Raw genomic sequence first — 24,830 nt, 5'->3', positions numbered from 1 at the left:
ATTAAAGTTTTTCTTCATTACCCATTTAAGCCGTCTCCAGCCATTATTAGTCTCAAAGTGGGTTCCTCGTCATCGAATATGTCACTATATTTTGCTTCCGCTCTTCATAAATCAGTATTTCAATTTCCTCTCATCTTGAAATATACAGAATTTATTTTTTAAACGTATATCTTATCTATTCCTCCAAATAACTTTTAATTATATTTAAAAAGCCCATTAATGTACTGGTAACTGATCGAGTCTTATTTTGCTTCTTCAGATAATTACAATATTTGTTAACTTAAATTTTTATGGACTTTTATTCTTTGTGATAGCATAACGCTACATACGCTTTTGCCATGACCGCGTTGACCCTCAAATCAAGGAAGTTTAATAACTGTAAAACAGAATATAATTATCTATAACATTGACTTCTGACCCTTCATTTTGAAGAAATATGAAGAAAAAATAATTCATTTTGATCTATTAGCAAGACAAGGTAGCTAGTGCATTGAACTGATTGATCAATAAAACCGAAATCGAGGTGCATTTCTTAGTTGAATGCGTGTTAGAAATATCCACATTTATCTTATTGTGTTCTGAAATCCACCTTAAAAAAGGTTTATTAGTATAGATATATAATTTAAAAAATAAAATACATTAAGTTTGGGAAACTGAGATAAGCAGAGAACTAATAAAACTGGTTTATTAATTCCACCAGTAACAATTTCATATTGTTTTACGTCTTCGTACCTGTACCGTATGGATTTACTAAGCAGACGCACCAGATGGTCGATAAACAGCTAAACCAATAAAGAGTATTGTAGTACAGAATTCTGTGAGGCCAGTGGACGATAAACAAAGCATTTATGTAACTGAATGTTGCATTAAGTGTGAGTACACATGAAAGTGTATGAGAAACGAAATTTTCCTATGCTACACAAGAAATGAAAGTCGAGAGTTATTTCCTCATCTCGTGCGAATAAACTGATGTTTGAGACATACCAGGCCCTCATTTTTAAAATAAATCATTTCTCTGATATTTATTTTGAAGATTAAAAGAAATTTACATAAGCCACACAATAAAAAAAAATAATAATACAAAACTTTCTTTTTCTCAAAATAAACGCAAAAACACAATTTTGCTTCATTGACGAAACCTTACTCGTTCCGATAGTTCAATTATGATTCCCAAAAAACAATAGGTATCGTATTTAGTCGCTACTACATGAGAATAGAAGCTTGATAGTCATATGAAAATATTTCATTGAAGTCGTTTGTAAACTGATAATTCAAAGGCATGTGATTAATCAATAATTGTTTTACTCCTCATCCAATACATGTAAATTAAGGAATCCTTAGAAACTTTCCCTTGGCATTTGGAAATTTTAAAAGATTTCTTGTAGATTTTGGACTCAAAAAGGTTTAAAATATGTAAGTACTAGCGAAAGTACCCGGCTGCGCCTCCGATTGTTAGGTTGGTGTATTCTAGATGACTATATATGCCAGATAGAATAGTTCGATTACTGTTTACCCATTATGATTTTAGTGACGGGGGTTCAAAGGGGCCGAGCTGAAAAATCTTGGTCTAATGAACGTTGATATGATTTAAAGAAATTAATAAATAAGCCTAAAGTAAAGACATGGTGTGAGATAACCTAGCCTAGAGCCAAGAGCATAACATTTATCATGAAAGTAAAAATATCGATCCAATTTTAAACTTAAATCGTTTTTGAATTAAGGTATTTTCTGTTATATCACCAAAGTTTTTAATAAAAAAACAAACCTCTTTAATCAACGGAGACTCTAAATTAAGAAGTCAAAAAAAAAATATTTCCAGTTTTGTAGTTTATACATTTTATTTTATACTTTCAGTACATAAACGAACAACAATATTAGGTCATGCTTTTGTTGCTAAGCAACATGACATAAAAGCCATTGTTGGAATGCATCGTTACCTAAACGCACTGGCTTTTCTATGTATTAGATGTTGTTATATAATGAACCATTTCTTTTCAATCTGGTTTCTAGCTAGCTTGCATCATTAAAAAGATGTGCATACGCATGCGCGCATGCACGAGGATAAGTAAGTAATACCCACGTGCACACCCTCACGGTAAACTTAGTATGGGTGCAAAATTTCAGGTTCTAGATTCTTTCCTCTAGGAACTATGGTGATCACACTTCTTTTCTATGTGGTTTTCACTAGGTTGCATCATAAAAAAATGCGTATGCGCGCACACACGTGGATAAGAAATAATACCCAGGTGCACACCCTCAGGAACAACTTAGTATGTTAGCAAAATTTCAGGTTTCTATGTTCTTTCCTCTTGAAGCTATGACAGTCACACACAGAGAGACACAAAGTGAGTACGCGCACTCGTGCACGCTAGTGTCCGCCTGTATGTGTGTGATTTCTATTTGTAATTGTAGGAACCACTTTTTTCTATGTGGTTTATTAACTATCTTGCCTCATTAAAAATGTACACGCGCATACGCATATGGATTAGATAAGTAATACCTCAGTATGGGTGCAAAATGTCAGGTTTCTAGGTTCTTTCCTCTTGGAATTATGGCGGTCACACACACACAGGCACACAGACGCACTGACACGTCCTTTTATTATTATAGATATATTTTTCTTAACAATCTCAGTAAGCTAAACAGTCTACATGTCTTTAAAACAAAACAAAAAAACACCACCTCCTGGTAGCCCGGCAGTAACTTTGAGGACATATAACGCTAACATTTGCTGTTCAATCCTTACTGGAGGCACAGCACAGGAAGCCTATTGTGTAACTTTCAAAGAAAAGATAAAATAATCTTGACAGGCTACATCATTTTTCTCCGGCATCACTCTTATACAAGCTACAATAAGAGGTGGAAAGTTTAGTGTTCGCCATGCTTATAAATTCTACTTTGTAGCTAGTCAAAACGAAATCGAGGGTAATTTGTTTGTTTTTTTCTATACATCCTTGACTGTAAACGTTGGGGACGATTTATTACTAATCAATTTTATTGATCTAGATGGATTAATATATTTGTCTGTTGTAATTATGGCAAAGGTACTAAGGCTATCTGCCTCAGTTCCTAATTTTGAATTACTGACCAAACGGCAACGAGCACCCGATCACACATCATCTACACTAAGAAACTGATTATCACTCTTACAACGCACTCACAGCTTAAAGTGCGGGAAATATTTTATTGTATCGCAAGGATTAGAACTCATGTCACCAGCTCCAAAATCTAAAGTCTTATCGCAGGGCCACGCCCATTGAATTAATGATAGTTAATTATACGGTTCTTGGTAGATCATAATGTTCGCTGTCTCATCGAACGTGTGCTTATATTTCTTTATACTTTAAAAAGTCAGATTAATCGACCATTGATTTCCTTCATATCTGCAAATTCGACCAATTTGCTATAGTGAATAAAAACTCCTGGAAGGTCGAATTATGTCACATTTTGGTTAGTATATACATCAGATTTTCAAAATACTTCAAATAATAACAAGTAAACTAACAACAAACAAGTATGTTCTGATACTTTCGTATGTAACTTACAAATACTTAAGGCCTAAAACATTGAAAATTTGAAATTGACGTTTTTGAATTAATAATACAAAATGCCTCTTAGCTTTGTTTTGTCTTTTTTTTTTCAGCATATATTTCTTGCCACTCCCATCCCTCCGCTGACGTAGCAACAATATTAACGGCTTAAAACGTTGAAATTCAAGGATAGAATCCTGCGATGGGCACAAAATTCGCTATGCTTGAGATAGTTGGTTAAAGTGTGGCGCACATATAAAAATTCAAGCAGTCATGAAAATATTTCTTAATGGAATGATCAAAAATTGGAAACGATTAGACTTACTTATGTGAACTTCTCACGAACTTTCCAACCAGGAAGCTTTTCAATCTCTTCATAGGTAGGCTATGCACGCAAAATTTCCATTAGAAACTAAATGATGATACGAATCTTCGGCGATATATTACTCTGTATCTGATTTTAATACTGATTTTCTACCTATCAGCCATTAAGCCCAGAAAGAAGATACAATTTTATTCAGTTTGCTTTTAAATCAAACCAACGAAAAATAATAAAAAAAAACGTTCTTCCAAAACTATATTGAATTATGACATAACGTGCTAAGATGTATTAACATCAACCGAACAAGCTCATTTTCTATCTGTCTTGGATAAACTTTGAAAAAGTAAATTTTTTAATATTGGATTATTGTTTTTCTCCAAATACCAGATTATATTTTTTCTGCCAAAACTGACAACTGTGCATGTTTTTTTTTCTATTTTTTTTTACACAGTTTTGAAAGCTATTTATAAAACTGATTTTGACACGAGAAGGATAGAGTTTCTCATACATAGTGTATCGATTTTTTTTTTACTTAAGACAAAACGTCGTTGGTTTATAAAACCAAGAATATTCCCATGTTTTTCATAAAAATTTTTTGGTGTTTTCAAAATTCTTCTAATCCCAGAATGTTCCAGTAGAATTTCCAAACAGTTTGTTTATTTGTTTTCAGTGCAAAGTTCCCCAATGGGCTATCTGCGCTGTGCCCACCACGGGAATCGAGCCCCATATTTTAGCGTTAGAAACCTTCGATTGAGGGGATCCTTTTAATCTAGTTTTTCGTATTATTCATTTCATTTTCGCACCTGTGTGTCCGTAATGTACTTGATTACAAGGTCCTTAGTAGTATATGACTCACACAACTTAAACAAAAATACTATTGATACCAGGTTAAGTCATTCATTTTACATTTAAAATAAGTGATTTTTTCCAATTATTGGTCCGTTCTTTACATTTAGAGTTGTAACAGGTAACAACATAAAACTGCGCAATATGAAGTAACATGAAGATCCAACGATAATGAATATATAAAACAAGAAGGTATTGTAAGAGTCAACTATGCATTGTTCACTGGCAACGTTCAACGTTAACGCATTTTCACCAATATATTATAATTGAAAGATATTTATTAGCGCAAGTATTAAAGTTAAAAACGGTTCGAATGAGTTCATCGTTAACTATTTAAGGTTACGAAAACGCTTAAAAAGTTACTAAACCTAGATTTTATATAAAATAAAGTCGTAAATTTTAACAGCAGGTACTGTGATACAGTACTTACAATGAAAACTGATTAAAATGGTATTGGTATCAACGTTTTAAAGCAAATTTTGATGCGCAACGATATGTATGATGATTTACATTCTTTAAAATAATGGGTTCAGTAGAACAGTTTTTAAAAGCTTCTTGACTCGAAAAAAAAACGCTTGAAATTATTGAATAATGCAATGTCTCAATTTTTAGCCACATCGCTTTTATAATTGACTTTAAAAGCTGAAAATTTTACTTAGGAAACCAAAATAAGTTCAAAATGTGCCAATGTAGGTTGAAACATGCTCTGTAGGGTACTTGATATTATCAAACATACTCTCTTCGCCAACTGTTCACCTAGGCTCCAGTTAAACGAGTCATAAAATATTTCAGTGCATGTTGTTGTTTTTTTTGGCTTAGCACCATATGACAGAAAAAAAAGGTTTACTTTCAATAGCATGTACTTTTTTCTCCAGTAATTGACTTTTAAACTTACCTAATAGCTTAGAACTATCAAACTACCCCAATGAATACATTTAGATGTTCTCGTTTTATTAAGGATTAGGTAAGGCAAAGAATGCGTAATTTACTTGCAATGGATATCATACATGTACATATTAAACTAGAAGGTACAATACAACCTAGTTTACTAAAGCTTATTCCCCCAGTGACTCAGCGGTATGTTTGTTTGCTTTTTTAGAGCAAAGATACATTGGGCTATCAGCTGCATCCACTCCGGGGAATCGAACCTCGGATTTTTAACAACTGGGAAGTTGAATCAGGTATTAGAAAGTGTTTTATTTTTCTTTCTCTCTCTCTCCCTCTCTTTAGAATGGCCCGGCATGGCCAGGTGGTTAGAGAGCTCCACTCGTAATCTGAGGGTCGCGGGTTTGAATCCCCGTCACACCAAATATGCTGACCCTTTCAGCCGTGGGGGCGTTATAATGTGATGGTCAATCCCACTATTCGTTGGTAAAAAGAGTAGCCCAAGAGTTGGCGGTGGGTGGTGATGACTATCTGCCTTCCCTCTTGTCTTACACTGCTAAATTAGGGACGGCTAGCGCAGATAGCCCTCGTGTAGCTTTGCGCGAAATTCAAAACAAACAAACAAACTCTTTAGAACACAGTAGTAACCTTTACGTATGATATCAGTATTGAAACAGCATGGTGTACAGGAAGGTATATTTGTTTTTAAAATACTTTAGGCGTGGAAGTAGGTATTGGGTAGCATTTATTGTTCATAAATGATTAACTATTGTTTACACAAACAATACAATATACTTACTATTTCGCCCTGTTATCTGAAGCAGTAACAACAGTAAGTAGTTGTTACGGCAACAAGACATTTTTAATCTTTGTGGGCTTACAATGGCCTTCATTAAGCCCCTAAGAGACTTGACGCCATGCCCACCAAGATATAAATTAACTTTTAAGGCTTAAAATTTGAACATCTTCTATTTTTCTTCTCCGTTTATATTCTACGATATACAAATTGAAACGTCCCCAGAGATGACACACATTCAAATCTCTATAATAGTTTTAGTCTAATGGAACAACCAAAGTTAAAACTTACATTCAATCAAAGCCATTCAGCAAAGGTTTATTGTGAGCACATGTACGAAGTTATTTATTCCAATTGTGTCTAACTGCATTTTACGTTATCGCTTTTAACGTTATGTTTCCACAGTGAATCATTTAAAGGAAAGTCGCTGACTTGCATAGATGAACCTATTAAAGTATAAATAAACTTCAAGGAAGTCATAACTGAGAAAACCTTTTGAAAGTAGAGTAATATATTACTAGAGTAATATATAGAGACAATAATTGTTTCTTATGCCTTTCTCTGGACAATATCACGAACGAGGGTGTGTAAATAAACTGATGATACGTGATCACAACTGTCAGCCGTCATAGTCCTTCCTCTTAACAATCCCACGAAGCTATATAGCTAAGAAAGTTTTACTTCTTTTCATTTTCAGGGGGTGCATGTTTTACAGCATTTCGTAATGCAACACGAGGACTATTTGCGCTAGCCGTCCCTAATTTAGCAATGTAAGACTAAAGGGAAGGCAGCTAGTCATCTCCACCCACCGCCAACTCTTGGGCTACTCTTTTACCCACGAATAGTGGGATTGACTGTTACATTATAACGCCCCCACGGCTGAAAGGGCGAGCATGTTTGGTGTGACGGGGATTCGAACACGCGACCCTCAGATTGCGAGTCGAGCGTCCTAATCACTTGGCCATGCAGGGCCTGCAACAATGAAGAAATAGAAATACTTCCTTATGTTTAATTATTGAACAATTATTGTTAATGTTAGTTGAAGTTAATTCCTTTCTTAGTCTTGCAATTACAGAGGGTTAGTGTTTAATTCCGGTTTCCAGTGGCATGCCTTTATTACTGTAGGCCCATAGGTACATAGGACCAGTGGTTAATATTGGTTTCCTGTGGCATGCCTTTACTACTGTAGGCCCATAGGTACATAGGACCAGTGGTTAATATTGGTTTCCTGTGGCATGCCCTTTTGAACATAGGTACATAGGACCAGTGGTTAATTCCGGTTTCCTGTGGCATGCCTTTACTACTGTAGGCCCATGGGTACATTGGACCAGTGGTTAATTCCGGTTTCCTGTGGCATGCCTTTACTACTGTAGACTTTGGGCATAGAACTGGTGCTTAACTCCGGTTTCTTGTGGCATGTCTTAACTGTTGTTGTAGGGCCTTAGGTACGTGGGACTGGTGCTTAACTTCGGTTTCCTCTGGCATGCCTTAACTACTGTAGGTCCGTAGGTACATAGGATCAGTGTTTAATTCCGGTTTCCTTTGGCACGCCTTAACTACTGTAGGCCCTGTAAAACCAAATATGCTCATGAAAAAAAGTTTAAATGTTAATGTTATGAAGCTGCAAGTCCTGAGGTTGTCAAGTACATAAAGGTAATGATTTTAGTGACTTTATAGTTTAAAACACATTAATTACCTTTTTTATTAAACGTATGTTTTAAGTGTTATACTCTGAAAATAAAAATGGTTTATTATATCATTTAACACTGACATCGCCAGCCAGGGGTACCTTTTTTTGTTTTGGTGTGTTTTTTTTTTTTTCAACCCATCCCGGCTTCTTTTTATTTTTAGCCAATTAAAATACGCCACCATTTTCAGCCCGCCGAGAAACGCGATTGGCATCACTGTTGAAACTGTTGGCCACTTGAGTACCTAGTAATCAACAAAAAGTCTCATGCGCATTTACTATGGAATATGAAAAGGATTGTAACGTTTGAAAATGCTCATCCTCGTTCCATATGTCTTCGTTGTCAATTTTCTTGTGATGGTTTAAATTAAAATGAAAAGCTGGAGGGAGACAAATCTCCAGCAAACGAAAAACTCGACCTTCGACAAGAACAATGACCCAATCTCCGATAATAGCAGTGCATGATGAAGACGATGGCAATAATGATAATTCGCCTGAATTAACTCCAAATCCAATGGTACTAGCGTTTTTGACGGAACATACACTAATATGCCATATGGTCCCCAAAGAAAAATATGTAAAATTAGCAAACGAAATCGTCCACCATGTGATCCCATATTTATGATACTTTTTGATTTGAATGGCGATTGCATTCGAAATTTTCCGTCAACAGAAGCCTGCAATGGCGATTCTTTCGAGTCAATTGAGAAAGAAAATCGACTTGTCACCTTTTCGTGTGTTACTGTCACACACTGTTTGTCAAATATTGGTACCAAACGATCTCAAAGGTCTACAATGCTTGCAGTTGTTGCGCGTGTAAACGCGAACGAAACGGAATCAATATAGGTTAAAAAAAAAAGTGTCATCCATCGTGAAAGCACAAGAAGCATAACCTGAAAAATGTTTGAAACGAAAAGTTATGATCGCACCACTTTATTATGCCTTGAGTAGGGAAGCTGCAAAGCATGCGTTACGTATTGGTGATACGTATCAGCAGCCTGGTACTACAAACGATACCACTGGCTGGCGATATCTATGTTGAAATAATGCCTCACTAATTATTATTTTTTAAATTTTATTACAAACACAATATTTTCCCGCAAATATGTAGTTTATCATGCGTTACTTGCAATTGTTGGCCACTTCTGTTCGCGTTATGTAGTCGTATCTATATATATATATATTGGGTTTTAGTGAAACCATTGTTTATAACTTCTGTTCGCGTTATGTATTCCTATATATATATATATCTTGAGTCTTAGTGAAAGCCATTGTTTATAACTTCTGTTCGCGTTATGTATTCCTATATATATATATCTTGAGTTTTAGTGAAACCATTGTTTATAACTTCTGTTCGCGTTATGTAGTCGTATATATATATATGTGTGTCTTAAGTTTCAGTGAATTCGTTGTTTGCTTGCAATTGTTCGCACACACGTGAAAGGTTGTCATACGTGTTGCGTTTCTGTTGTAGTACACTATTTTCATCCGCTTGTGTTATTGAAACTGGAGTTCATCATGTGCCGTCAAGACGTGGGATGGATTTTACATGGATTAAACGTACTTCAAAGTACATTAATCATAACGTTCCAGATCTCAAGTAATGTTTACTGGGACGAGTGTAAATTTAAGTATATCAAGAGATATATATTTTACGAAATAATTGTTGGCAGAATTTAACTTATCTTTTATATCTCTATCAAAACGATAATCCAGATATATATTTTACGGAATAATTGTTGGCAGAATTTAACTTATCTTTTACATCTCTATCGAAACGATAATCCATCGTCCGTTAACGTCACACCACGATACCTATACTTCTACAATGCAGGTTCAGCTTCGATCAGCGTTTCCTCAACCAAACCAGGTCGATATCAACATTATCTAGTAGAGCTCCATCCGTGTATGTTTGCCTTTGAGATATTCTGATATAGTTGTTCTTTCAGACAAGATGGACTCTCTTTAAAAAACAAAAAAAACGAGTAAATATCAGTAGTTGGCTATTTCTTTTCGTTTAATTTAAACACTATAGTTTTCTTAGCAAACAACAACATCGATGTCACTTCATATTAACCAATTAGTCGATCCCATGTAAGCGCAAAATATTTATACACAACCCTACTTGAAGATCAACGGAATGTTTGTCAACAGCTTTTCTCCAAGAAATCGCACGTTCAAGAGCTTATGATGTTTTCATATACAATATAAAAGTGTTTGATTTGGTTTTTATTAAACACAAAGTTACACAATTGATTATCTGTGCTGTACCCACCACGGGTATCGAAACCCGACTTTTAGCGCCATCAACCCGCAGATTTATCACTGAGCCACTGGGGGTAGGAAAGTGTCATCTACAATATTTTTGGGAGCGGAGTCAAAGGAATGAGAATTAAATTTTAACCATGCAAAAATACATTCATATTTACTCATTTATAAATAACAATAATAAGTTGAGTCGGATGCAAATTTTGATAAATCATAAAGCAATGATTTTCGTGATTCGTACGCTTTCTATTTCCCGACAGCGTTCCGATTAATGGATCTCTTTTCTTTTTTTTTGACTCCAGATCCCTAATAACATATGAGTCGCACTCTTTTTTTTTTTTTAAAGAATATCACCAATATTGCACTTACTCCAACTAATTATTACTCGGGTTTTCCTATGTGTTTTACACAGGAAAATATTAGTTTGGTTATTTTAGAGAAAACCCAGATTGAGGTATCTGTTGTATACACTGTGCAAGTCGAACCCCGCGTTTTTGCGTTGTATTCCATAGACTTCCATAGAAAAATAATATTTTTTTCCATATTGTTTTTGGCAATTCTTTACACTATATTACGTACCAAGCAAAAATATAATGCTGATCAATATGTTGTAACATGTGGACCCCATCGGTAATGAAAGATATAAGATTGTTTGTTTTGAATTTCACGTAAAGCTACACGAGGGCTATCTGCGCTAGCCGTCCCTAATTTAGCAGTGTAAGACTAGAGGGGAGGCAGCTAGTCATCACCACCCACCGCCAACTGTTAGGCTACTCTTTTACCAATGAATAGTGGGATTGACCGTCTCATTATAACGTTCCCATTGCTGAAAGAGCGAGCATGTTTGGTGTGACGGGGTATTCGAACCCAGATCCTCAGATTACGAGTCGATCGCCCTAACCACCTGGCCATATCGAGTCAAAGGTATAAGAAAAACTCAACCACATAAGGGTTAAGTGAAAACAGTTTAAAATATATGGGAACTTCTGTCAGTTCAAGAAACTTGTTAACATTCTGAAGTTCAAAAATTCGTTTTAAGTTCGAAAATTATAATATTTACGTTTATTCTTTTATTACTAAAAGAATTATTATTTCACCGTGTACTTTCAAATTTGTTTCTTTCAAACCTTATTCTAAATATTGGCCCCCCAGTGGCACAGCGGTATGTCTGCGGACTTACAACGCTAGAAACCGAATTTCGATACCCGTGGTGGGCAGAACACAGATAGTCCATTGTGTGTCTTAACTACAACCAAAAGCTGATACAACAATATATGTTATCACATAAAGAGCAGTAAAGAAATTAATTGCTTTTGTTCCCTCTTTTCTTTTCCAGACCGTCTCTAAACTATAAAGGACCAAGTTATGCATAACTACAAACAAACAAACAAATCTAAATACTGTTTCATAAAAACTAAGCCCATTTACTGAAGAAGAAAAAAGATGGGAAAGTTTCATATTTTAAAACTGAGTAAAAACCATGCATATGAGGAAGTTAGTAGATATTTGATGGTGGTACCTGTGAAAGAAAAATTGAAATAGAAGAAACTAATCCTATTGATCGGGATTTTGTGTTCTGGAGATTAAATTCTCCGCCTGACTTGTTATTGGTATGAGGAACCTACATTTTAATGGATGCTTTTTTTTTGAGTCGCTGTTAAACCGTGTAACTGGAAAAGGAAAGCGGAATGTCTGTTAAAAATGCATGTTACAAGACGTTACAAAAAAGAAACTCGGTGTTTAGTTACTCATTAGCGCCCTCTCTGGGATATAAAAGTTAGGTATCATAGTAGTCACGTTCGTTAATGAAGAAAACATTAGTACACGGAACGTACCTAACACAAGCTACTATGTTATTGAGTTAGAACCTACACCTACTTCGTTATTTATATTTACAACTTGATATACTATTTTTCAACGCATTATAATATTATAGTGTAATAATTAACAAGCTCTTTCGTCTCTTATTTTTTACAACTAATTTTATAAAAGTCCTATATTTCCCGTTTTTTCATCATTACTTTATTTTTTCAAAAGAATATAACAATCAACAATAAGGGTTTGTTTGTTCAGCTGAACACAGAACACAATAAGTTAAATTTCCTGGGCAGAGCTTCTTCTGGTTCTGACACAGACGTCCTTAGTTTGAACTATAAGCCAAATGGAAGGCAATCAATAGCAACACCCACCGCCTAAAGCGATGACTCTTAACGAAATAGTGAGACTGTCCCTTACTGTTATAGTGTATCCACAGTGGAATGTAAAGGACATGTTTGGAGTCATTACGTCTCGAACCTGAGATCCTCGGATTTAATTGTGGACAAAAAGTTCCATACGATTTAATACGTACTATAGATCTTAAGTAATCAAATATTTAAAAGTAATTATTTCCATATGACTATGTGTGTTAAACGAATTTGCTTATGTTTAAATGATTATCTTCATCTTAGTGATTTGGTGACAATATTAGAGACGTAATCAAAAGGGATAAATTATTTAAATACATAATACCTTTTTAAGACAGGTATTTTTGAATTCAATTAATGGTATTTTAAGTAAATTTGATAATTATGTTAAATTATTCTAAATAATTTTCTTTATGAAGTTTACTTTCTTGCGGTTATTTTTTTTTTCAATCCTCTAAAGATACATTAATGGAATACTCGTGCGTCGATTAATTAATTATTAAGCATAATTACCCCGAAACTGATTAATCTAAAAGTGTTTTTGCAGAGAATTCATTACGAGTTTTAAGGTCCAAGAAACTTCGCAGGTTTGAATTACACAGTGCGTTACACTAAAACGATTTTGGAGCTTCAACACTTAGTTACAGCCCATGTCGTCACGTGCGGTCATGCTGTATCTAACGGCTGGGCATCTTGGCATTAACCCTACAGTAAAAGGCTACTTTGTAAAGCTATCGCGTCCAAAACACCCCACTCCATGTCTTATTTCCATAATCACCTAATGTACGAGAACGGCGGTTTCCCATTGTCTATTTTATCACAGTTCGCACAGAAATTCCTAGACACTGCGTCCGGCGACTTGACCGGCATGTCTTTGTATGGACTAGCATTAATATCTGTTCAGTTCTCCAGCTGCTTGAAGTATGCGATGGTTGAATTGGAGGTATGACTGAAAGCCTAATCTTGGTAAATCTATACCCTGTTAGATTCGTTTTCAGAAGAAGGTCCTTATAGATTCTGTTGCGGTACTGGTGCCAGGGGCACTTGGACAGCTTTTACCACTGACCTTTGTGTTCGTCCATGGAGTATTACCTTTTAAAATGCGCCGCACTTTGTTAACATCGCTGGGGCACGATTTCTTGCAGGTCCCTTTTGGATGGTCCTGGTTCCCCAAAATGAGCCACATTCCTTTGTTTTCCAAAAACAGTAAGTATAAGAAATATCCCCTTCTTTGAAATTCTAAATCTACTATATGAGAACATCTTTATGAACTGGGTAAATAAATATTGTGCGTTGGAAAGAGCTGTTGTATACCCTTCCCAAGAGCAATACATTTTCGGTGAAATCAAACAATGTCAAAATATAGTTTTGATACATTCTGTTCCTCCATGACTTTATATTGGCTGTTGTTGTCACGTGACTCGCTGATTTGCATATCCAAAATCGTTTTGATGTAACTTACTCGATACTATGTATTTTTTATTATTACTAGTCGACCAACACTCCTTTCTCTTTCTTTATAGCGTGTACAAGAAGCAGTCTCCAAACACTAAGCTTACGCTATTTCTCGGAACACGAGAACTAATAGTCGACAATGGTGAATCTTCGCCTGTGGATGGAGTGGTACTTATAGACCCCAGTTATGTTAAGGAAAGGAAAGTGTATGCTTTGGTGATTCTTACATTCCGCTATGGAAGAGAAGACGAAGAGGTCATGGGCTTAAAGTTCTATACCGAAGCAGTCTTGGATTTCAAACAGGTTAAAGTCTATGTTCTAGTTTTTATAATAGGTTTTTTAAGTGGCTTGCATTTCATCTATGAAATAAAGAACTCGATCATTTTTTGTCAAGTTAGTCTCTTATAAAGTTATAGAAACTTGTACTAATAAAATAATTTAAAACTTTTAATTTTTTTAATACAAATGACTAATCTAAACTGACTGATAATATTTTATGAAATCATATAAAAAACATTGGATTATCAAATTATTTTATTTCTAGCTCTCCTTTATTGATTTTCTCAACCAATTTAGTGACTTCAAAGGTCACTCTTCGGGGTATAATTTTACTGAGAATGTATAATAAAACATACAAATATCTTTCAACTAAGTTAAATACATATAATTTCCAAGTGTGCAAAGACATAATACCCTCTATGTATGAATTAAGATCATTACAACTGCTCAAAAATAAATAAAATTAGTCAAAGTTTATCCAGTTAAAGTCGTGAAACCGTGAAAACTGTTACTAAGATTTGCAGAAAAGACAACAAAGTAAATAAGATGTATGAAACTATAGAATAAATAAATTACATTTGTATAATAAAAAAAAGTATAATTAGAATCAAATGTTTTCAAGTTGCCCTAGATGTACTTAAAGTAAGCCATAATTTGATAACAACGTGATAAACAGTAATTAGTTTAAGTGTAGGGGGTTCATTCGAGTGTTTCTTAAGACTGGTAACGAGGAAAGCCTAATCGAGTGCAACATCCTGACTTACGAGTATACACAGATTTACACCATTGGTTGTTGTGTGTTACTTCAGATGCAAAATGTGTTTCACCTTATAAGTAAAATTTGTCTCACCTTATAAGTAAACTGTGTTTTACTTTATAAATGCATATATATAAATAAATAAATATATATATATATGGTACTCTGAACAAAACAAATTGATAGAAAGCATTGGATGTCACATCTACAAACCATTGGTTAACGATTCAGTACTTCGGAGCACAGGTTGTGTTGCAAAGTTACCTCTGCCTAGTAGCATTTTCTTTGCTTTTAACGAAGACCAGTTCGAAATTTTATGTTGTTTTACGTTGTATGCTGCTTTACTCTTATATTTTGTTTCTTATAATGCTGGGCCATCCTAATCAGTAAGCCTAATAAGATTTTTTTCTGTCCTCTGGTGTATTCGCTGGCTGAATTTTAAATACAAGTACGTACGTGAGTAGTATTTCAACAGATGATGTAACAATATACATTATACACATTCATTTACCCAGATGAACACATACACACATATATATATATATATCAGTTCAAGCTTTTTATACTATCAGTTCATATTATCTTTATTTCATCTGGGTCTTTACTTTCACACTGTTTACCAGAATATTTGAATCTAACCAAATACTTGTAATGCGTTGTTGCAGTCCAACGGTATGGTGAAAGTAGGTTTTGTGTTACAAGCATAGAACGTGGGACAATCAATGTTAGAGGATTTCCTAATGACCATTTATTTGTATAGGACTACTCAATATTTTTCAATATGGCTTCCAAATTAAAAATGGGTTCAAAAATACTACAGCATTGATGTGGCGAAGTTTGTTCATGAATACGGAGGTTGAGAACGATATATTAAAACAATTTTGGAGTCTCAACATGTATTTACTGTCCATATCATCATGCTCTATCTGACTACCTATGGTTTATAATGCATATTTAGTTCTGTCGTAAGGATGATATGTCTAAAGCATATACTTCTCGCTGAATTGTTCCCATAATCCATCTAGTATACAAGGGCCACGGTTTTCCAGTGCCTGTTTCAACAGTTTGATCGCACAGAAATCCGTAATCTCTGTATCTGGTGATTTGACCAATATGTCTTAGTAGGAAATAACACGAATACCCGTTTCATTCTCCAGCTGGTTAAGGTATGTGATAGTTCAACGGACATGCCTTGAATGAGACTTGTGTTGCTTTTCCAGATTGATTATGTTGCATACTGTTTCCTTGGCCACGTGGAAAGCTTTTGCCACTGGTCTTTATATTCGTGCATGGATTTTCGTCTGTTACAAGATGTTGCACTTTGCTTATAACATCAGGGTTACGACTTGTTGCAGGTCTATTCCTGGTGCTCCAGTTTGATCCATACTCCTTTTTTTTCCACAAAGGATATCCGTGTCATGGAAATTCTTAATCCCAGATCTTAAGACACCTTTATAACCTAAATGTGTGAATATTTTGCGTAAGAAAGGGCTGTTTTATGTTCCATTTTTGGTGTCATCACACTATCTACGCAGCGCCAAACAACATAAAAATGTTGTACTAATACATTTATATATTTTGTTCCACCGTAACTTTACCCCTTTCGGGTTTGTCACTTGATTTGCTGATTTAAATATTCCAAATCTCCGTAATACAATCTGTTCAACCTTTTAAATGCCAAACCTTCAAGTTATTTCATTCACATTTACATTGATTACACACAAAGAGAGTATATCAAATACATAAAAATAGTTTTATACATAAATATGATATATAATTAAAATTATTATTTAATGTTCATCTCGACGAATTGGTGCACTTAATCTAGGGAAACTATACTGAGTCTTTTTCTGAGATCAAGTCTGCACTTGAATTTAAAAAATGAAGAACCGAAAGAACAGTTAATAGTCTTATTGTTCACTACTGGTCTATCACACTGGATTTTTAATTTAAAAACCTTGTTTTTCATTCACATTATCTACGCAAATGAAGTTTTCAATTATGCAAAGATTCCCTGACAAGACTGGTTCCATGGGTTGTTGCCACATACCCCACCAATTATACCAGATGAATTCCAGTCTACATAAGCGATGCAGTGTCTTCGGTGAGATTCAGAATAACCATCTTAAAAAACTGATTTTTTTAATGTCGTAAGCCTGAAGATTAACCGCTGAGACACCGAGAGGTGTTCATCCTATTAGTTCACGCACATGAACAAATCAATAGATGTGTAAAAAATGATGAAGGAGCTGTAGGGTTAACTGAATATTCATCAGAACTTCTGCGCTGGGTGGTCTTTGACAAGAACTGGTTTCAGTAATCAATGAATTTGAAGCGTCACAAGATCTGCTTAAGCAGCACTAAAGATTAAAGAAACTGATACTTTAGTAATCAGGTGAAGGCACAATGCACCGTGTTTGAAGTTATTGGTAACCCATTCCTAGATCAAAATGATGAATATGGGTAACCCATTCCTAGATGAAAATGATGCTTATAGGCAACTTATTCACAGACCAAATATGATGATTATAGGTAACCTATTCACAAATCAAAATGATGATTATGAGTAACTTATTCACAGATCAAAATGATGATTATGAGTAGCCCATTCGTAGACTAAAACGATGATCTAATCGTTCTACATACACATAACATATTGCGGATAATCACGTAATATTTTCAACATTTCAAGAAAATTGTAAAAGAGTAATATTCAACATTTTTGAAGAAAGAAGGCGGGTTAACAAATGGAGTAAAATCTCTCTTTCGTCCACTTAATCGAAACAAGTTAGTTTTCGTCTATGAAGATCACATTTTAAAGAAAAACAGCAACCTGCTTTACTCAAAAGTAACTATTTTTGTCGTTAATATGTGTCATTCCAAGTAGATGAGGAGAACCTTTTGACTTTGTTCGGCATGAAAACCAAAGTCGCTCACAATCACTATCTCAGAACGAAAATCTATGAATTGGATGCAAAAATGACTTGACGATCCGTCTTGAGAACCATCTATCTACTCAAGACATCACCCCAATTGTTGATACCATACTCCTAGATAGACTGGATTAGCCAAGACGTTCCTCTCCCAACCACTAGAAGTGGTTTTGGCCTATGTACAAATATCCACAGAAGTCGGGTAGAGTAAATGATATTACAGAAAGTGGTTAGATTCCAGGTAACTGGAAATCATTTCTAAGAGTTAACAAGAATAAGGTATGACTATTACAGAAAGTGAAATATGATAGAATGGGCTTCATATTAAACTTTAGTTTCTTAATCAAATAGCTTGTCTGCTGAATAATTCCGAAGAATAAAGTAATAGCATCAATGCTACATCTTTTCAAATCTTACATAAATACAGATTTACTGTGAAGAGTAAAATACTTTTAAAGCCACTATAAACATAGTCATACCTTATTCTTGTTAACTCTTAGAAATGATTTCCAGTTACCTGGAATTTAACCACTTTCTGTAATAGTCATACCTTATTCTTGTTAACTCTTAGAAATGATTTCCAGTTACCTGGAATCTAACTTACAGCATTGACGCTATTACTTTATTCTTCCGAATTATTCAGTTGACGTGCTGCTCAGGATACTAGAAATAACATGGAAACAGATAAGTTTACAGTCCAGCACTATAAGAAACCTAGTCTTCTTCTTTCAATTTGCCCTTGTCTAAGGTTACTGATGAGGGATTGAATTCCCCGAAACAGCTACGAATCAATGACAAGTGGTGAATATAATAATAGGCTGGGTTTCATGTCTATTTTTAGTAAGGTAGTATTTTGGTTGTTTCCATTACAAATAAACAAAACACGTGCACCACATCAAGAAATGTCGGCTGTTTAAGTCCTCGTACGTATGAGGAGGCAGACAGAATATTAATGCTACGCACAACTGATGCATATAAACAAGGCCTTAGAAAAGTCATGGTGCAAAGTGTAGATACAGACGGTATGGTTTTTGTTATCTGTATGTTTCATCTGATGGAAATATATAAGCTCTAGAGAACAGTTGGGACTGAAAAATGCTATCGTCATACACCAGTGCAGGACATATTACATTCCTTAGGACCAGAAAAATCTGAGGTCCTACCAGTGTTTCAAGTTTTACTGAATACGACCAGACATCTTTCTTCGTTGGACTTGGAAAGAGTATGATGAAGTCACCGAAGAACAGAAGATTAATTGTAGCTATCCTATCCTCCTCATCAGCGCTACTGCATCGTACAAAAATAGCTTACCGAGTTGGACATTGTTAGGAGGATCACTGATACCAATTCCTGAATTACTCTGCTCAAACCAGTGGCGATGGATGAAAGGGAACTCACAAGTCTGGGAACCATTTTTGTCCAACCTACTTGACACTTCCAAATCATGCCAGAATCTCTTTCAAATGTGGACAAAGGAGGGTATTGCAAGTGTGTCATGAATGACATTTCATGTATTACACTAAACAGTATAGTAGAGTATGCGATCGTAACAGACCTTCAAGCCTTTTCTGTGAAACAGTAATTACACTAAAACTTGTTAATGAAATTCTTGTTGTTTCCTATTAAGCACAAAGCTACACAAAGAGCTATCTGTGCTCTGTCCACTACGGGTATCGAAACCCGATTTTTAGGGATATAAATCCGCAGATATGCCGTTGTGCCACTAGAGGGCATTGAATTAACTCTATAGGACTATATACTATAACGATACTATTTTGAAAATCTGGTATGTCTAGTCTGAGTTATAGTAAATAAAGGTTTACAATCGTATAGAAGCTTTCTGCCTCCCATTTCAAAATATTATGAGAACAGCAAAACCTATAAAAGACTTGGCTTTGATTTAAAGCTGTTCATTACTGTTTACTACTTGTTATAAATTGAATCTTGTTTACTTTATAAGCATCTTAAGAACATAGTATAAGAACAGATGGTGATATTGTCAAGAAAACCAAATTCTACAAACAAGTATTTTCTATTACCTTAATGTTCCAATTTTATGGCGGCTATCTTGATTTTATTTAAAACGTCACCTTATCCAGAAATATTTAGCGGTTTAAACACTACCACGTAGCTAGTTATCATGCTTATAACACAAAACCTACAATTTCTAAAACAATTTCGCTATACTGTTGGACTTTTAGTTTTGCCGAATGTGATGCTTCAGTTTGTGTTCAACTACGAACCAAAATTACACCTTGTGTTGAGAAAACGGTTCATCGTCGTCACTTACGACCAAACCAAAGAGTTGAGATGACACTCAAGCATCGGTTGCTACTGACTTTGGAGTGGCACACAGTGTATTTTCTAGGCTGTGGACAACATGACAAACAACTGATAGGACAAGTGAACGCTTGACACATTCCACTGAACAACACCGGAAGGGTATCTTAGTTACCCAGCTGAACTAGATTTCTTCTTTTCCAATGGTGTGAGATACAAAAAATAATGTCCTTCAAATCACAAGAAGACCTGTGAGAAACATGTTATACGTAGAGCTATTCGTCCCGCCTTACGACCAAGACTTCTGCCGCGTCATCGATGATCTTGGACGCAATTGTGTCAGGATAATCTCACATAACAAAGAAATCACTAAAGACCTACAGATTCTGTTATAACAAGAACAAATTACTGTTCTTGTTAATCCCTTGAAAAGTAAAAATGTAAAATTTATGTCTTCTTATAGTAAAAGGCATTTCCTGTATCTTGAATTGATGACAAAAACCTAATTTTTCTCGTCTTTTACTGACAAACAAAGGCAACTTAAAAACAAACACATGCCGAAAATTAATATTAGATTCTCTAGTTTTACGTATAGTGACACGTATAAAAAAATTCATAGTTTGTTTGCCGTTAAGCACAAAGCTACACAATAGTCTACCTGTTCTGTGCCCACCACGAGTTTCGGAACCCATGTCATCTCATCGGGATTTAGGTCTTTGGAGACCTGGGAGGGTCAGGTGCTAGTTCGACCTCTTCTCCCCTCTTGAACTATTGTAAATTGTTGATCTTTTGTTTGGTTATTAGGTAAGTTTGTTGGATTTATTTTAGTTTTTTGTTGCTACTTTCCTTTTCAGGGCCATACTCGATTATTTTGTCTGATTATGGCATTAGTCAGTATGGTTATTGTAACTGTGTAGTTGTGTTCTGAGAGATTTGTGTTTGCGAATTTACAACTAATTATAATTGTATTATATGAGAAAGTGTGGGGATGATTCTTAGAAAACCTGATAATTAAAGTTTAGGTGTATTCTAATAACCTCACAAGAATGTGAATTATTTACCTTACACATAACGAATACAAATAATAATAAATGGCACTTGTTTTTTTATTTCAATTTGTTTCCAAATTCTGATATACCTGTTATCATAACAGAAGATTAAATCCTTAAAAAAACATTATTTTGCTCTTTTATTGTGATATGAAAATGATCCTCTTAAGTTTGACGTTTTTTGGTATTCCCATTCACACCATGTGTATCCCTGTATTGTTCTATTGTAGCTTTTGGTCTTCCAATTCAACACCATGTGTATAGGAGTATTGTTTTTATTGTAGTTTTGGTATTCCCATTCAACACCATGCGTATCCCTGTATTGTTTTTATTGTAGCTTTTGCTCTTTCAATTCAACACCATGTGTATAGGAGTATTGTTTTTATTATAGTTTTTGGTCTTCCCATTCAACAACGTGTGTATAGGGGTAGTTTACTTTATCTCGATGTTTTAAAAAGGTTTATGCTTTTGTCGTTTTTTCATTGTTAAGTCCAAAGCTGCACAATGAGAAATCTGTGTTGTGCCCATCACGGCTATCGAAACCCGGTTATTAAGGTTATAAGCCCGCAGACTTACCACTGGGCCACTAGATGTGTGTGAGGGAGGGAGAAAGGCTTATGCTTCTATCCATAGTTTAGCAGAACTGGCCATAAATTTTGGACAATAGGATAAAATATGTTTCTCTATATGTTATAGCTCTTTGTACTTTGATCACGGAGCATAACTCCGTACGATGATTACGTAACATTGCTCTGTACCAACCATGATTACGTAGCTTTGCTCTGTACCAACCATGATTATGAATCATTGCTCCATACGAACCACTTGTAAGATTGTTAGGAATATGTATTTTATTACTAAAAATGAAAATGAATTTCGTATAAAAATGTTTTCCTGGGAATGAGGTTAAGCATCTTTTCTCTACATCTAACAACAGTGTTTATTTCTAGATTTATCCACCACCTGAACCAATTGACCATAATGACCTCAGTCCACTGCAGCAAAATCTCCTCCGGAGACTAGGAAACAACGCCTACCCATTAACTATGGAAGTATCTAGTCAGGCTCCAGCCTCGGTTCGACTCCAGCCTGCTCGAGCTTACAGTGGAAGTCCTTTAGGAGTTTGTTACGATCTTAAAGTATTTGTAGGTATGTATAGGCTCTCTATATTTCATCTAACATTAATATTTAAACGATTTTCTTATATTATCTTCTTTTTTTTTCATGTAGCATATGAAATATCTAAGATCAAAATCAACGGGTATTAGTTGATATGATAATATATTCATAAGGATCAGTCCATCTGTCTACGATTCGCAAAGTTCCGATAGAAATAAGAATAAAAGTAAGCTTTTGTCGATGGTAGAACATTTTAAACATGATAGTTTGTATAGCTTCAGCTTCTTAAATAACATAGAATGTAAAATGTATCAAGTAATTGTACAAAGGTAGTAAAAAAATACTATATTTATCATTTAATGGCCACGCCACGAAGCAAGTTTCACTCTTTCAGTTGAGATTACTTTATATAAATGACTGTTAAGCCTGCTATTTGGGTAAAAGCTGTAGTGTACATGTCTAGACTGCTGTTGACTGGTTGCCTCTCTCAGGTCAGTAGTTCTAAATTATTAGGGGACGGTTATGTCTGAACCTTGAGGTTTCTGACCAGACTGTTTAGCTCATGTGTCGCATGGTTTGCATTTAAGATTGAAAAGTGGCTTAAACCTTGTTCCTTCCATTTCACAACTGAACAAGCTAACCACTAGACCACACGAAACCCAAATACTCTATAAAACATTGTCTTAACTTTTTATTTAAAATAATTAAAACGCAAGCGAGTCAAGTAAAAGTAAATAAATATATCCAAATATAAGAATATACCAACTTTTATTTTTATGAATACTTTCTTTTTAAAGAAAACCCCTAACTTATTTTCAAAAATTGGCCAAATAAGACATATGACGTACGTATCATTGTTTTGTCGACAACTAACTAACGCACTTGCTAAGATAAGACTCCTATTACATTTATTTTCTACTACACTTATTTAGTTAATTGCAGTGCCCCCTAACACTTCATTGCACACTAGTCTAATAACCATAAGTAGTTGAGTAATCACAGTAACATGTAGCTTAGCTCTAGTGTTGAAATATATTTTTTTTTATCTAGAAAATTCAATGGCATATTAACTTTAATAATAAATTATAACAAAACTGTTCATCAAGAATAAGAGATAAGAAGACCAATATTTGTACATGAGGGTTTTAACAAGGAACTCTCTACCTCCTCCCTCATTTATTTTCACCTTTTAAAATGGTGTATATTCTAAACACTTTGGAACATTAACTAGATACACTTTAGAACTTTGTTAGGCTTAATTCAAACGTATAATAAACGGACTTAACATTTTCTTTCAGCTGGCATTGCATGGCCAGGTAGTTAAGACAATGACTCGCAACATGCGGGCCGCCAGTTTGAACCCAGTCAACGAATATCCTCGTCCTTTAAGCCATGAGGGCGTTATAAAGTGATAGTCAATCCCACTTTTCGTTGGTCAAAGAATAGCCTAAAAGTTGGCAGTTGATGGTGTTGGCTAGTTGCCTTCCTTTAAGTCTGTCAGTTCTACACAAAATTCCAAAAACTATTAAACAAAACTTAATTCATAGTGACAAAACGTACACAAGGGTCACGTTTAGGCCTTATCTGCATTAAAAATTACCAGTATTTAACTCAATTGCAGCATGAAGATTGAGGCCTTCAACGTATGTAGTCATAGGTCACGTGTATGTCAACGGACGAAGTAATTGGAAGAAAAAATCGTTACCATACATCGTAAACAACTCTACAGAACAGTAGCTACTAAATAAATCATGCTCTTTGTTCAGTAGCCAACAATTTCTAATCATAACTATTGGAGTTCATTGTTGTGTTTCATTGCTAAACACAGCAATTCTCGTTGTAACAAGCTTATGTGAAGATTGCGAAGTTAATCTTATACCACACATCTTGACAAACTGTTTACAGACTCCAATTTACGTGGACTTCCACTTATAAGTTCGCGTTTAAGCTGAATAAAGACTCAAATATCCTCTGCTGCTGCATCTGGAGACTTAACTGTGGTATAGTCGAATGGTATTATGGTAATTCCAATTTCTTCGAGCGTCTATTTCATGAAAATAGTCTTATATTGGAGGTGTGACTTTTTTAACCTTGTGAACCTTGAAGTTCGTTAGACGTTATATTCGGTTATAATTTCATGAATGATATTGTCTGGGTTGAGGTGTTGTTTCTGAGTCCGTTGAATTCTTAAACTCTCTACTTCCAGGAAGAATACTGAACGTTATTTCCCTCAAATATAGTGTCCTTTCCCTGCATTTTTAGTAGTCGCGCTGTATGAATATTTCTATTTTAAAGAAATTTATAAATATTCTTTCAACCATAGGTCTGTCCGTGGAACATTGTTCTATTGAGTTGTCATGAACCGAATATATATATGTAATAATCATGGCGTCACATGGCAGAGTCATTACATTAGCATATATATATATATATATATG

At 34.9% G+C, this 24,830-nt stretch overlaps 1 protein-coding gene across 1 annotated transcript in view; it reads left to right on the top strand.

Annotated features, from left to right (window-relative positions):
* LOC106458598 (phosrestin-2-like) overlaps nt 1-24,830 on the top strand; it is a 63,317-nt gene that overhangs the window by 22,714 nt on the left and 15,773 nt on the right. Inside the window, exons 2-3 of the mRNA XM_022384871.1 lie at nt 14,044-14,278; nt 22,224-22,422. Of these exons, the coding sequence (XP_022240579.1) occupies nt 14,044-14,278; nt 22,224-22,422 (434 nt within the window). The remainder of the gene's footprint in view (nt 1-14,043; nt 14,279-22,223; nt 22,423-24,830) is intronic.

This window comes from Limulus polyphemus, unplaced genomic scaffold (assembly GCF_000517525.1).
Source record: "Limulus polyphemus unplaced genomic scaffold, Limulus_polyphemus-2.1.2 Scaffold491, whole genome shotgun sequence".
Taxonomy (NCBI): domain Eukaryota; kingdom Metazoa; phylum Arthropoda; class Merostomata; order Xiphosura; family Limulidae; genus Limulus; species Limulus polyphemus.
This window is presented reverse-complemented; position numbering and strand designations above follow the sequence as displayed.